This window comes from Leishmania donovani, chromosome 26 (genome assembly GCF_000227135.1).
Source record: "Leishmania donovani BPK282A1 complete genome, chromosome 26".
Lineage (NCBI taxonomy): Eukaryota > Euglenozoa > Kinetoplastea > Trypanosomatida > Trypanosomatidae > Leishmania > Leishmania donovani.
In genome coordinates, this window is record NC_018253.1 from 465,454 (window position 1) to 479,558 (window position 14,105).

The 14,105-nt window shown below is 60.4% G+C and overlaps 4 protein-coding genes across 4 annotated transcripts; all 4 read left to right on the top strand.

Annotated features, from left to right (window-relative positions):
* Nucleotides 1–14: 14 nt before the first annotated feature.
* On the top strand, nucleotides 15–599 carry LDBPK_261360 (prefoldin-like protein; the record flags this gene model as incomplete). Its single annotated transcript, XM_003861675.1, has 1 exon — nucleotides 15–599. The coding sequence occupies one exon, from the start codon at nucleotides 15–17 to the stop codon at nucleotides 597–599; it is 585 nt and encodes a 194-aa protein (XP_003861723.1).
* Nucleotides 600–1,868: 1,269 nt separating this feature from the next.
* Nucleotides 1,869–5,204, top strand: LDBPK_261370 (hypothetical protein, conserved; the record flags this gene model as incomplete). The annotated part of the gene is made up of 1 exon (XM_003861676.1): nucleotides 1,869–5,204. One exon carries the CDS (start codon nucleotides 1,869–1,871, stop codon nucleotides 5,202–5,204), a length of 3,336 nt encoding a protein of 1,111 aa, XP_003861724.1.
* A 2,165-nt stretch (nucleotides 5,205–7,369) lies between these two features.
* LDBPK_261380 (hypothetical protein, conserved) lies at nucleotides 7,370–9,115 on the top strand (the record flags this gene model as incomplete). The annotated part of the gene is made up of 1 exon (XM_003861677.1): nucleotides 7,370–9,115. The coding sequence occupies one exon, from the start codon at nucleotides 7,370–7,372 to the stop codon at nucleotides 9,113–9,115; it is 1,746 nt and encodes a 581-aa protein (XP_003861725.1).
* A 1,519-nt stretch (nucleotides 9,116–10,634) lies between these two features.
* On the top strand, nucleotides 10,635–12,245 carry LDBPK_261390 (hypothetical protein, conserved; the record flags this gene model as incomplete). Its single annotated transcript, XM_003861678.1, has 1 exon — nucleotides 10,635–12,245. One exon carries the CDS (start codon nucleotides 10,635–10,637, stop codon nucleotides 12,243–12,245), a length of 1,611 nt encoding a protein of 536 aa, XP_003861726.1.
* Nucleotides 12,246–14,105: the final 1,860 nt, after the last annotated feature.

Below are 14,105 nucleotides of genomic sequence, written 5' to 3' on the forward strand. Positions count from 1 at the left end.
TACCTACCCGAACCATGAACGCTATTTTGGAGAAGTACACCTTCAAGGATGACTACGTGAGCCCGCGTGGCATTCCGAAGGTCGCCTTCGTCGAGAACGTGGCGGAGCTGGTCAAGTCGAGCGGCGACAGTGCCGAGACGCTGCTGAAGCGCTTCAGTGAACAGTACAGCAAGTACAAGCTCGCGGAGCACCGGCTGATCCGCACGACAGCCAACCTCGAGGCGAAGATTCCGGACATCAAGAAGACGCTGCAGACCCTGGAGTATCTGAAGAAGTCGCTAGTGGCAGAGAACGGCGGCAAGGGCTTCACGACGAACTACGGACTAACGGAGAGTGTCTTCTGCCAGGCTAAGGTTCTGCCGCAGAAGACGGTGCACCTCTGGCTCGGCGCGAACGTGATGGTCGAGTACACGTTCGAAGAAGCCACGCAGCTGCTGGAGCGCAACCTGAAGAGCGCCACCGAGAACCTCGCGGCGACGCAGGAAGACCTGGCGTGGCTGCAGGAGCAGCAGACGATCTTGGAGGTGAACACGTCGCGGCTGTACAACTACGACGTGGTGGAGCGCCGTAAGAAAAGTGAGGAAGAGGCAAAGAAGTGAATCACAACGCGGTGACGGCGCGCCGTAAGGATTCAAGGAGCTCCGCGCTGTGGTTCCGACTTGTATCCCTTTCTCTTGCCGATCTTTTTGCCTTGGCAAGAGCAAAAAGAACCACTGTCTGTTACTCTCACACAGGTCTCCAGGTTGGATAGAAGGGGCGATGCGGTAGAGAAAGGCCGAGGGAGAGGCTGCGCGGAGAAATGGGAGTGAGCTGGATGCCTGAATGCGCCCGCGCATACGTCTGGGCTTGTACTCGCGGCGTCGCCAATGTTAAGGGTAGAGAGCACTTCTGCCAACACCGCCGACTTTACTCCGCATCTGGATGTGTTTGCGAGTGCACATCCACATCTGTCAAGCGGTTCACCTCTCTCGCCGCTGCAGCACCCCCTCCCCCGCAATACCTCCTCCTTCACACACACACACTCCTTGAACACTTTTCGTCAGCGGTCGCCTTCACGTTGCGTTTCTGCGTTTGTGTTTGTGTGTGTGCGTGCATGTCTCGCTGTGATCACCTACTTCGTTTTTTTTTTCGTTTTTTCGTGTGCCTTTTATGTTGCTATGGCGGTTGGGTCGGACGGCCGGTCGGTTGATTGAATGTGGATGTGGATGTGCGAGAGTGTTGTGTGGCATGCATGGCACACAAGCACCTTCACATGCGTATCTAAAGAATCGTCTAATCGTTTTGTTTTGAATGCCCTTCATAGAGAGTGTGTGTGTGTGTGCGTGGTTGCACGTACAACGAAGGACTTGAAACTAGAGATCAAGATAACACATGCACGCAGCAGCAGCAGAGGTGAGGAAGGAAACAGGCGGAGTTCGGTAGATGGGGGAGGTGCCCATGAAGATGTTTGCTTCTGTCTGTCTGATCCTCTAGCTTTCTCCTATATCGCACCTATCTATCCATCTCGTTCTTGCTATGCGTTCTCGGTGCTGCTGAGTCGCTCCAGGTCGCACCGTGTGCAATGGTGTGCCGGCGTTCGGTGGACGAAGCAGAACAGAGACGCAGCTCAGTGGGATCGGGCACATGCACACATGTACGTGGTACTTGTGTTCGCGCTGCTGCCGGTGCGATGCTCGGTTTTGTAGCTGAGGCACTGGTAATCTTCTGCAGGATGTGGGGAGAACAGTGTAGCAGCTCCTCTCGCAGAGAACATTTCTGTCGATGCCTCACCTTTCTCTCACCCCTCTCGTCTCCATCGTTGCTCTTCTCGTGGGCTTTACTCCCCACCACCACCACCACCATGTAGCGTCACTCACAGTCCGGCCATAATGAAGCGGTTGCCACCGTCGCTGTATGTGAGCTGTTACCATCGAAGCTACGGCTGCAGGACTGCTGCTGGCGGTAGCGGCGATATGCTGCGGTGTCGCATAAGCTCGGTGCCGTCTGCTCGAACTTCCGGCGTAGTTTGTGGTATGGGCAGCAACCCACCACCGGGTGCGTCAAGGGCAAGGCTGATCTCGTTCTCCCCCTCTCCCTTGATCGCGCTGTGGCAGCAACGACGCCACATGCACGATGCGGCTCCTGCATCAGCACTGCGATCACACAATGCCGCCACCGTGGCGGCGATTACGGATAACCAGCTCAGTGCTAGTCTTCTAGCCGCGCCACCTGGGCCATCAAATGTGTGCCCCCCATCCTCCTCCACCGTCAACACGTCGGGCTCGACTGATCACACGCCGGAAAGTTTGCTTCTGACACAGCTGCAGATGCTCGCTAAGCAGGACCGAGGAACCCCAAAAAGCGACAGCAGCAAGGGGGTTGTCGATAGCCGTGCCACAGGGACAGATGTGCCGGTGTTGGCAAAGTCGGCCGGTGCCTTGGCGGCTCTCGTAAGCGACGCTGACATGTGCGGCAGCGGCAGTCCGGGCGACAGCATCTTAGCCCCCTCGCATAACGATGTACCAGCCTGGCGGCGAGGGCTTGAGCTCGTGCAGACCGCCTCGTGCGTTACTGCAGCGGTCACGGAGTGGCTTCTGTTTCTGTGTCTGCGTAGTAGCCGATCCGCGACCGATGCTGCTGAATCGCTAGCCGCGGCACCGTTGGAGGTGTGCGAAGGCGTCTACAGCGCATGGAGGGAGCTGCATCGAGGGCAGAAGCCGGAAAGCGACGTAGCAGCAGCAGCAGATGTAGCTAACACCGTTGCAGTGTCAACATCAGCGCATCAGCTACAACCCTCTTCGCCGCTGATGTCAGGCTCGCCTTCCTCGGCTCGAGCTCATCTGCCGCGCCACCGCTCCCCTTTCAGCCCTAAAGGGATCCATCATCACTACGCCACGTATCTCCTGCGTGAGCTTCACCACGCACAGACGGCCGCCGTGTCGCACACGGCAACGCGCAAGGGAAGCAGCGGCACCCATGGCAACGACGATGATTGTAAAGCGCTGATGCCCACCAAGGACTCGGATGCAGCATACGCGGCGCCGACGCATCGCATGCGCTACCTGCTTCACAGGGTGCTGGAGGTTCTCCTGGTACATCTCCCACAAGACCAGGCGGCTGCGGCGGCGGGTTCGGCCGCGAAGACAACGGAATCAACGGGCGGCGTGAAAGGCAGACGCTCGCGGCAGCGCAAGCCTTCTCTGCGCCCTACAACGGCCTTGCTGGTGCTGGAAGCCGCGCGCCGCGCAGCGCGATTCCACAAGCAATCATCAACGCTGAGCGGCGTTGGTCCGTCTGGCAACTTTTCACTGCTCTCTTTCCTGTGGGAGACGGCGCATGGCACAGGCTCGCCGCAAGACGCGCCGGCGGTGTCACCTTCGCCGACACACTCCGCTCTCGCGGCCGTGGCGCGCGAGGCCTTCGAGACTATTATGAGAGGCTCAGCGACGGCGCCAACTGGCACGGCTGCGGCTGCTTCGCAGCAGCACCATCAACTGCAGAATGACGCGCTGGTTCTTTACGTGGCCTTCCTCGCGACCATCTGCATGCCTCCTATGTCAGAGCGTTGCCTTGAAGTCGAGCTGCAGGCCATTGATAGTTTTGTGCTAGCTGGCTCGCCTACAGCACGCCAACTCGGTGTGCCGTCACCGCACCAGCAGCAGCAGGCGGTGAGCAGCGGACCACCGCGATCCCTCGTCAGCGCGGATCGCACGTCCCGTGATCAGAGCGGGCCCGCATCCAGTGCGTCAGCTCTGGCAGCAGCTGCCGGTGTGCGGTGGCTGATGGCCACGTATCTAAGCCCGTCATCGTCGTCGGCGCCAGTCTCAGGGCCAAGAGCGGAAGCCGGCCGCCGGCAGTGGGACTTTACGCGCGACGCCGTCGTGGCTGTGCTGTGCCGGTCAAGCCCATTGCTCATGTCGGGCAGTCGCGAGCCCTCTTCAGTCGCTCACGTCCACAATCAAGATGTGTGTGTCGTGCCGTCGAGTGCTCCACCGGCGCCACTGCCGTGGTGTGCGTGGATGCTGCGCTCGCTTCTCCACGATGATGCTCATCAGCAACAGAAGCAGGGGTTTGGAACAGCGTCTTTGGGCGGTGCACTAGGAAGCGATACCGACGAGATGTCGACGCTGGCATTGTCGATTCGGTTGGTCATGGAACTCCGGCGCCACTCCCAAGCTGCCCTCGCCTGTCGCGGGAGTCCGCTGCGGGAGGAACATCGGCGGCATCGCCTCGATGCGTTGTTGCGCCGGCCGCTGCAGCTGGTTTGGGCAACGTTGCTCGATGCTGCAGTGCGAGGCCAGCTTATCCCCGCCAACGTTTGCAGCGCCGCTGTCGACAACGGCGTCGCGACACAGCACAGCGCACGGGCAGGTTTTTGTCCTCATTGTAGTACGCCGGCCGTGTTGCAGAGGCTGTGCTACCCGCACTACGATAAGACGCAGTGGCGCCGCGGGACGGTCAACCTCTACATGCAGCTTCTCGACCAGTGGGGCGAGTCAACGCAAGTGCGGCAGGTATTTGCGGCAGTCGCGCGGCGCGAGCGCGAGTGGCAGCAGGAGGTGCGCAAGGCTGTGCTGGCGGAGCGCCGGGGGCTCGTCAGTGCTGGTGATGAGGTCGATGGCGGGGACGAGGATGACTCCACAAGCATGGGCGACAGCGAGGCGCAGGGGATCAGCACGGCGGAGGGCCAGGCGGCAGCGTCCACAGTCAGGGCAGACTCGCAGAAGCCTATGGTGCCTAGGGTCTTCCGTCGCTATCGCCCCGCTCTCAACCTCGAGTCGTGCCTCATCACACTGCGTCACTGTGGCTTTCCCAGACCAGTTTTTACGGAGCTGTGGGACGGGCCTGCGAGTGCCAAGGATGGCAGCGATGGTACTCCTGCCGCCGCGGCACAAGCCAAACTCGCAGGTGAGGTGCTGCAGTACATGATCTGCTCGCTGCACGTGGCGGAGCGCAGGCCGCACCGCGCGGCGCCCAGTGGCGGTGGTGCAGATGCGAACCATGATCAGGAGAGCCGGGGTGGTGGCACGAAAACGCCGCACGCGCTGTCGGCTGATGGTGGCCCTGGAGCAAACCTGGCGGATAGCGCTATGGAGGCAGATGGCCTGCCGGTGTCGCACTGGGTGGCGTGGATACGCAAGTCCTGTGTACCGGCGTTAGAGCATCTCTACCAATCGGCCGGGCTGGAGGATGAGTGGGCGCAGCTGGGCTACCGTCACGAGTAACACAGAAATCAGAAAGAGCTGTCAGAAACGACGGAGAGAGGAGGGCGTGTACCGAAGGGGCACATCTCCATCCTGCCGGGCACACCGACGTGGAGGGTGCGGAGCGGGATCATAGAGGAGTGAGGTCTGTATGCGACTTTTTTTTGCTCTTCTTGCATCTCGCAAAAAGGCGCCTTGTGTGGTTGCCTACTCACCGTTGTGGTCCCTCGGCACACTCGCTCGATCTCGCTCTCCGTGGCTACTCTGTGTTCGCTTTTTGTTGTGTCTCCGCCGGCGCTTGGCGCAAGGCAACCCTCTGTCGCTCGTTTTCTCCATGAGCCATCGCCAGCGCTGGCAACGTCACGCATACACACACAAACACACACGCGCACATGTCTACCAGTGACTCAGTGCCCACTGGTGGTCTGTGAGAGAGAAAAAGGGCAGCGCAGTGCCAACAACCACCTTTGCGGACGCACGCGCATGCGTGCACGGGCGAGTGTGCTGTGCCCGATGTCGTGCAGGTTTGTGTCCGCTGATTCGATGTGCGCGGAGGGCGCGCGGTCACGCTGTTGTGCGCCTGGTGCTGATGTGATGGGTCAAGGTGGCCACTTTGTGTCGCTCGACGCACAGAGAGAGAGAGAGCGAGAGCGAGCGAAGGCGTGTGAAGGGGCGGAGAAAGAGAAGGCTGCTGCATATGCGAGTGGGTGCGTGTGTATATGGGTGCGTCTGCGTGCCTCTTTCCCTGGCATGCTGTTCTTGGCTGCCCGTATCCGTCTATGTCGCTCTGTCATGGTGTATGCTTGCTTGCTTTGGCGGTTGCGCTGAATGGGACGTCGCACACGGAAAAGAATGCCGTAAGTATATCCTCCGAAAGAAGAAAAAGAGGCGCAGGCGGAATGTGCCCACACCTCCCGAGTTGCAGGCGGCTTTCTCTGGAGGAAGCGCACGCCTCTCGCCATCAGCATCACGCTCGCAGTTCTTTGCCTGGTACGCGCGCACAAGTCAATGCGTGCGAAGCAGCTCTCACGTGCGCCTCCCGCCACATTGACTTCGCGGCTGACGTACATACATGCATGACTGCTCTGTGGACAACTCTGTTATCCATTCCCCGGCCGCTCTCTCGGCCCTCCTGTCTTACCCTCTCTCGATTTCTACCACTCCTGTCCCCCCTCTTCGGCTGCCAATGCAGCCTCTCACCTCACTTTCTCTAGAAAGCGTGCTTGCTTCCTCCCTCTCCCTCACTGCTCCTCCCGTTTCCAGCATCGCCTAATCAACTTCGACGCATGGCCTTTGGGGCACCTCTCTCTCTCTGCGTGCATTTCTATCTGTGTATATTGTGCATGGGCGCCTCTCTCGTCCTCTAGACGGCTTCGTCCGCTTCTCACCCTACTCCAAGTATCCTTGTGCAAGTGGCCCTCGTCCTCTCTTTCCATCACCAACCCCTCTTGCTCTCCTCTCTACCCCTCGCCCATCCCCCTCCCTCCGCTGTCCAGTCCGCCCTCTGCGCGGAACGCTTCACTCTGAGAGTGTTGCCACGCGAGAGTGCGCTCCCTAGCGCCAAAGTATTTTCATAGTTTCACCGCTTCTTCATTTGTGTGCCGTCGCCTCGCATCCTCCCTCCTCCCCCCCTTCCCCCTTCTTTTTTTTGGTCCCTCGTGCCTCACCGCTTGAGCTCGCTGTCGTGGGTGGCGGTGCACCTGCGCTACCAGCAAGTCCGTGGCCAAAAGCCGAAGGCGGCAGAAGAAGCAGAAGAAGCACGAGGCGGGGGGGTGAGGAAGCGCCTCCTCAGAAAGCATACTGCTGCTGCTGCTTTGTTTGCGTTTTCTTTTGTTACTCCTCAGGCCAAGTCATCACCCCCTCCCCTTCCCATCTCTTCCTCCCTTCCCCCTCTTCCTCTCCGCAGCGTCGCGCTTAGTCGCGGCACTCATCCACTAGTCCTTCTCTGCGTGTATCTTCTCAAGGGCGTTCATCCGCACCGGCAACTTCCTGCGTCTATTCCCTCCCCTCGCCTCCCTTCTTGCGCCCCCATTCGCTGTGCTCCTGCGAAGCGTCGTCGTCGCCGCCGTCCTGCCGCCTTCTTCACCTTCGCCTGTTTTTCCTTCGCTTTGTATCCCTCGCTCTCCCTCTCGTTGCCCCGCCCCCCTGCCCCTTCGCCTCCCCTTATACGCGCACATACGCCAGAGATGGGCGCAGGTGGCGTCTCACCGCAGTCCCGCGGAGTGGCGTTGTCACTCACGACAGGCGGCAGCTCGAGGGCGGCTGCCACCACTGCGAGAGCGAATCCACGTCGCCGAGCGAGCGCACCTAGGGCTGCAGGCACTAGCGGCGCCGCAGCAGCAGCTGGAACCAAACCCGGGGCTGCCATCTCGTACATGAAAGGCGACACGCTCCGTGTCATTGCTCGCCTTCTTAAGCCAGGTGAGACGCTGTCACAGGAAGTGGGGCGAGTGATGGAAGGTGCGCTGATCACTGGGCACAGCATCCCCCCTCCGCCGCCGGAGACGAAGAAAGAGGGGACGGTGTTCGGGTGGTTCGTCGAGGACCTAGAGCGGCCAGGCACGTGGGAGCCGTACGCGAAGGAGTCGGCAGACCGTCTGGAGGACGCCTTCTTGAACATGCGCGGCACGTGCACGGTCGTCATGAAGAAGCGCAGCTACACCGTGGACCTTCATACAATGCAGCAGCTGCCGGCGGCGTCGGCTGGAGCCGCCAGCACGTACCCCGCGCAGCAGCAGCAGCGCACCCGGGAGGTGAAGCGGGTGCCGGTAGTCACCTATACTGACCCCAACACCGGTGAGGTGAAGGTGCAAGAGGCGCTGCTGAAAATGGTGGACCCTTTCATGGATGAAGAGGAAGACAACGACAATGGACAGCCGCAGCAGATCGCCGAGGGTGCTGGCGACGTCATCGGTGCTGGTGCTGATGGTGCTGCCGTAGCCGCCGAGCTCGAAGCTGGTCATCTGCCACATCTCATTCGGACAGTTGTGCCGCACAGCTCGCCCATCTACACGATGGAATGCACTCCGGACGTGCAGCAACTTTGCCCGGAAGCACGTGCCGTCGTCGATCCTGCTGGGGGTGCGCTGGTGCTCTCTAGCGGGCGTGACCGGCAGCTGCTGGAGTGGAGCATTGAAACCAGCACTGTCATCACGCGCTACGAGGTGCCTGGAACCACGTCCAAGAACTCGGTGTTGACGGCGAATTACTCTTGCACGGCCAAGTGGATGGTGGCTGGGCTGGACGACTGCACCGCGCGCCTGTACGCCATCGGCAATCCGAGCGAGGTCTATCGCCTGGAGGGGCATACGCACAAGGTGTACGGCGCTGGGGTGCTGGTCGGCGACGCGCAGGCCGCGACGGCGAGCATGGACTGCCATGTGAAGTTGTGGGACATCGCGACGGGGGTCTGCGTGCGCAGCACGGTGCCCCACAAGTCCCACATCTTTGCTCTTAGGCCTCACCCAACGGACCCCAACGTTGCCCTGACCGCTGGCGAGGACTGCAAAGTCTGCTTGCACGACTTCCGCCGAGGAAACTCCGTCGCGGCGGTGTTCACGGGGCCCGATCGCACCATCTGGGACGTGGACTGGAATCCTGCTAACATAACCTTCGCGGCGTGCGGCATGGACTGCACCACGCGCATCTTTGACCCTCGCGTCAGCACCACGGCCGTTAAGATGTTGCGCAGCCACAGCCGCGCGGTGCACAGCATCAAGTACACGCCGCAGGGGCGAGGGGTGCTGTCGTGCAGCAAGGACTCCTTTGTGAGCCTGGCGGACACCACCAACTGGAGCGTGCAGTGGCAGGCCAAGGCGCACACAACGACTGTCTTTCGTGTGCGCTATCACGCTGGCAAGTCTGTCATGGTGACGGCTGGGTCGGACTCCAGCGTGAATGTGTGGAGCTGGGGGGAGCTGACCCAGCTCTGAGCGCAACGGAGAAATCACGAGGAACGAATAGTGAGAAGCGTCTCAGAAAACGACTACGATATCACACGTATGCTCAGTGTACACGTCGCCTGCGTTTCTGAAAATGGTGCCCCTGCTCGTCTGCCTGTACATATGTAGGTATATGTATACATATATATATGTATACGTGTGTGTGTGTGTGTATGTGTTTATGTGTACACGTTTAGATATTGTTCTTGCCGGCTGGCGCCTTTGATTAGGTGCAAGCGGCTCGACGGCAAAGCGTGGAGAGACGAATCGGTATGCACGCACGCCGCGCGAACACCCGGACACACCTGCTCTTCTCTTGATGTTGCCTCCTCCTGTGTGTGCGTCCGTGCGTGCGTGTGTGCACATGCCATTGAATGATGCGGCGTTCGTCGAAGAGCGGATGGCAAGAAGACGAAGCAGAGAGAAGATCAACAGACTTCTCTTTTTTCTTTGTGTGTTTGTGTGTGAACCCCTGCTCATTAGACCCCCACCCCCATCCCCGACCCCGACACCCCCGTTTCACCCCAGCAGAGGCTCGAACTGCATTCTTCTTCTCTCTTTGTATACTCCTTCTCTCCTTCACTGCGAAGTCACATAGCTCGTCATGGTGAGGAATTCTGCTCCCCTCGCCTGTCCTCTCGCCCTCCTCGTGTGGAAGACAAGGCACGCTGCAACGCGGAACCCCACAGCGCTTCGCATCAGCGCGTGTGTATGGTGCGCCGCTCCGCTCACTTTTCACACAGAGACACCTCTCTGTGAGTCCGCCAACAACCTGACCGCTTTTTCTTTTTTGTTCTGCTCTGTTTGTGTTGCTGCGCTGTTTTCTCCCCCCCCCCCGCATGCGCCTCCTCCTCCTCCCCTCGACTCCACCCTCCCCTGCTCTTGCGCCTTGTCTCTCTTTCTCTCCCTTACCCTCAACAGCGCAAGCATGTGCGCTCGCGCACACGTGCTCGTACACGCGATCCCCACAGCCGCCCCCATCCCCAAGCATTCGCCCCAAGCCTGAGAAAGGGAGAAACCGAAACCAAAAGCGAGAGGAAGCAAAACAAGGCACGTCGCGCACGGTCACAGGGCGCTAACAGCCTGCCTGTGCCTGTGCCCGTGCCCGTGCCCGTGTGCGTAGTCGCGCATCCGGTGGAGCATTCGAGGGCGCGAGAATGTTGGTTGGGTGTCGGCGTTAATCACACACACACACACGCGTGCGCGCAAGCAAGCACGTCTTTGTCTCAGTCCCGCACGCTCTGTCGGTGTGCAAGCTGGGGTGTTATTCTTGTCACCTTCGTCCTCCTTCCTTCTGTCGGTCTTTCCCCCAACGCAGGATCGCTTGCCTGCTGTCCCGCTTTTAGGTGTGTGTGCGGGGTCCCTCTCGGGCTGCTCGTTGGATCGTTGCCAAGCCACTCCTTGTGCCTCCCTGTGTGTGAGGACACCCTCTTCGCCAACCTTGACCCCCGCGTCGATCATTTTCAGTTTTCCGTCGCAGAAGATTCACAGGTAACCCACGCACATAGTCATGCTGAATCATCGCGTTGTGCTCTTCGCGGCTCCTATGCACGGGGTGGAGCTGGCAGGACTGCTGTTCACCGACTACCTCCGCAGCTCGCTGTTCCAGATGGACATTGCCGAGGCACTGAGCGACGTCAACGGATGGTTTTCCTTCTTTCGAAGCGGCTTCAGTCCTTCCACGCTCCTGAGCTTCTACAGCCGGCTCATCAGCGAAAGGCTGTTCTTCCGGCTTCTGGAGTGCGGGGTGTCAGTGTTGTGCATGTACAGCGAGTCGAGGCTGTGCCAGGACGCGCTTGTGTTTCAATACGTGTACCCCATTGTGCGCGACTACCGCTACGGTCGTCTGTGGTGCACGCGGCTACTTCGCTTCGTGGGGGGGCTCCTCTGTCCAAGCTTCCTGCGACAGTCCAGAGGGGGTTTCAGTGCGAGTAGCGGCAGCAGCGGCACCTCACGCGTCACCGCGAACAGTTTGACAAGAGGCGGCTCCGCCTCCAGCGCGACACCGCGGCCTTTCTCACAGTCGGGCTTGGTGGACGTTGACGTGGCCTTCTACCGCAACCCGCCGCGGCCCTCGCGGGTGAAGCCGTTTGATGGGATGCCGGAGCCCTGCCAGGAGGCGCTGCGCTACTACCTCCACTGCTACCAGTCACGCCCTCTCTACACCATCTTCGTCAGCGGCTTCATCGCGGACGTGACGCTCCTCGTGACGGAGCAGATCATCTGGGGCTCGTACTTTTGCCAAGAGCGCGCAAAGCGAACCTCGCGCTGGCGAATTCTGAAGCCCTACTTCGCTGACCTGGCGGCGGTGTCGGTGCAAACGACTTTGGTGTACGCGGCTCGCGCATTAGGCGTCTTGCTTGGGCAGAAGCTCTCGCGCGAGCCCACCGGCGGCGGCATTTTCTGGGGAGAACGCGTGACGCTGCTGCTGCTGTCGCCCGGCATTCAGCATGTGAGCCTCATCGCGGGGCGCGCTGTTCGAGACGCCCTCGAGCGCCGCCACCCCCGCACCGTCGAGGACGAGTTGGAGGACAAGCGAGTCGAAGAAGAAGCCGAGGAGGCTGCGCGGGCTCAGGCCGCTGCAGCTCACGCCGCGTTCGCCTTCACGTCTGTCCCCCTCGGCAGCGCCTCCAGGCGTGCGGCGAACGGTCCTGGCGGTGCCGGTGTAGGAGGAGGCGCTCGGGATGCAGGCCACGGCGGAATCTGTGAGCGCGAGGGCACCAACTACTACGAGGTGCTTGGCGTGACAATGCAATCGAAAGTGGCAGACATCAAAAAGGCGTACCGGGCGAAGGCGCTGCTCAATCACCCCGACCGTGTCGGCAAGGACCCGGTGGCGCAGGAGCAGGCGCGACAGCAGATGTCGGCCATCAACGAGGCCTACGACACGCTTCTGGACTCTGAGAAGCGCGCGCAGTACGACGCGATGCGCCGCTTTTCTGAAGGCCCTGAATTTCTCAAGAGGCTTGAATCCATGACAACAGCACAGCTGGTTGCAGTGAGCACGGTGGTCGTATTATGCTTTGGTACGCTGACTGCTGCGTCGGCGTACGGTCAGTATCTAACCATCTTTCAGCGGATGACGTCGTTGGGACGCGGCCCGCTGATGCTGTTCTCTTAACATACGGTGTCGCTGTTGCTGTAATGTGCGATATGGAGGAAGGCGCGCATCGAACGTTCTCCCCCTCCTCATCACGTCGCGTGAGAGATCTCGCACGTGCCGCCCGTGTATTCTCTCGCGTTTCTTCTTCATACCACACATCACCATCCTGACTACCGCCACCATCTCCAACAGGAGCTGGATGGGGGAGGAAGCCGCGCCGCCGGCCCGTCATCTGTTTCGAGCTCCTTGCAAAGGTATCGGGCAGGGTGCGTGTCCGTTCGGCAAGTTTGTGTCTTGTTGCTTTCTTCTGTTTTGTTGTTCACAGAACGCCTCCACGGTTGCTATTTGCTTGTTTTCTTTGTTGTTGGTGTTTGTGGGGGAGGGGAGGAGGGCATCATCCTACGCATACGTGCGCACGCGCGTGCACAGGCGCAAGCACGTATGCGCAGAATGATGTCTACGCCTCTGCGGAGAGGGAAACGGAGGGGAAAGGGATGTAGGCGTAGCGCGAAGGTGAAGACGTGCTCGTAACGTGGCAAGAACGAAAAGGAGGAAGGACGAAAATTGTCGCCCTTCCCATCCCACACACGCAGACGCATCGCTCTCGCTGTTCTCCATCGACATGCGCTCGTGAGGCCTCTTTTCTGCCAATGCACGTTTCTCTTGAAGACGGTGGAGCGTGGTAATCCTGATGACGGGGTGCGTCATCTCACTGCGTGACATCGCAGGGTTCAGTGCTCCCACTGTGGGCGGGGAAGCCGAGCAGCCTCCTCCCCCCTCCCTCCCTATCCCAGCCACTGCCGAACCACCCCCTGGTGGTGACAGGGCCAGGGTGCCTAGGACGTGGGGAGGTCAGTGCGATGCAGTGGCACGGATGCCGGCGGCCAATCCCTGGACGGCGTGGCGCCGGTGCGACCCGCGACCGTGAGCATGCTTGCGCCATCCATGCGATGGGCAAGGCGTCAGCGTGATACCAAGGCGTCTCGCTCGGCCCTCGCACTGCCTGCTGCTGGGGAGGCTGAGTGCCACCCTGCGAGGCGGGTGGGTGGGTAGAGTTTGGGTCAGGGGCCGTGCACAGATGACTGGGTCGGCGCACTGCTGTGATGCGTGTCTGCGGCTGCGTTGCACCGCGCGCTGGGTGCCTGTGGCAGGCGCGTGGGTTTTAGAGTGGGCCTCGGCTCATGTTGTGTGGCAGAGAAGGGGCACCTGGAAGAAAGAGCATAGTATCGCGGTGTCCCCCTCATCACGCCTTTCTCTCCCTCTGCGACCGCACACTCTAGCGCTCACAGAGAAAAATGGGTAACTCCATTCGCAGCCGCTTGGCTTGTCATGGACGCGAAGTGCCGTGTGCGCGACTCGCGGAGCAGGACTCCTTTCTTTCCCTCTCCCGGCGCCCCACATGCTGCACGTACGCAAAGAAAGAACAAATGAAGATGGAGAGCGGTCGCACACATGCGCGGGCCACTAGCGTAGCGTGCGAGATGAGAGAGATCAAGTGCACGCATACGTGCGGCAGGGGAGAAGACTGGCACGTGTACTTGTGGGGCCCATGTGTGTATTCGGATGTTGCACGCGCAGCTGCGGCCCCGCTGCTGCCGTTGCATCTGTCTGTAGCTTCCCTTCCGCCTTCTTCGGTCATTTACAGCCAGGCTTACGCTGCATGCTTCTTTAACCGCGAAAAGGTGGCGCGCAGCTGGCGCACAATGATTGCAGGCAGTCATTATTGGCTGTTCGGGTTGTACCATCACCATCATCGCTGTCGCCTCCCTCCCACCTTTCCCACCCACCCCTTCTCCACACTCTGTGTCGCTCTGCCGTCTTCCCCACCACGCGCCGCTCACTCAACGGCTTCCATGGCACCATCTGCATGTGCATGTC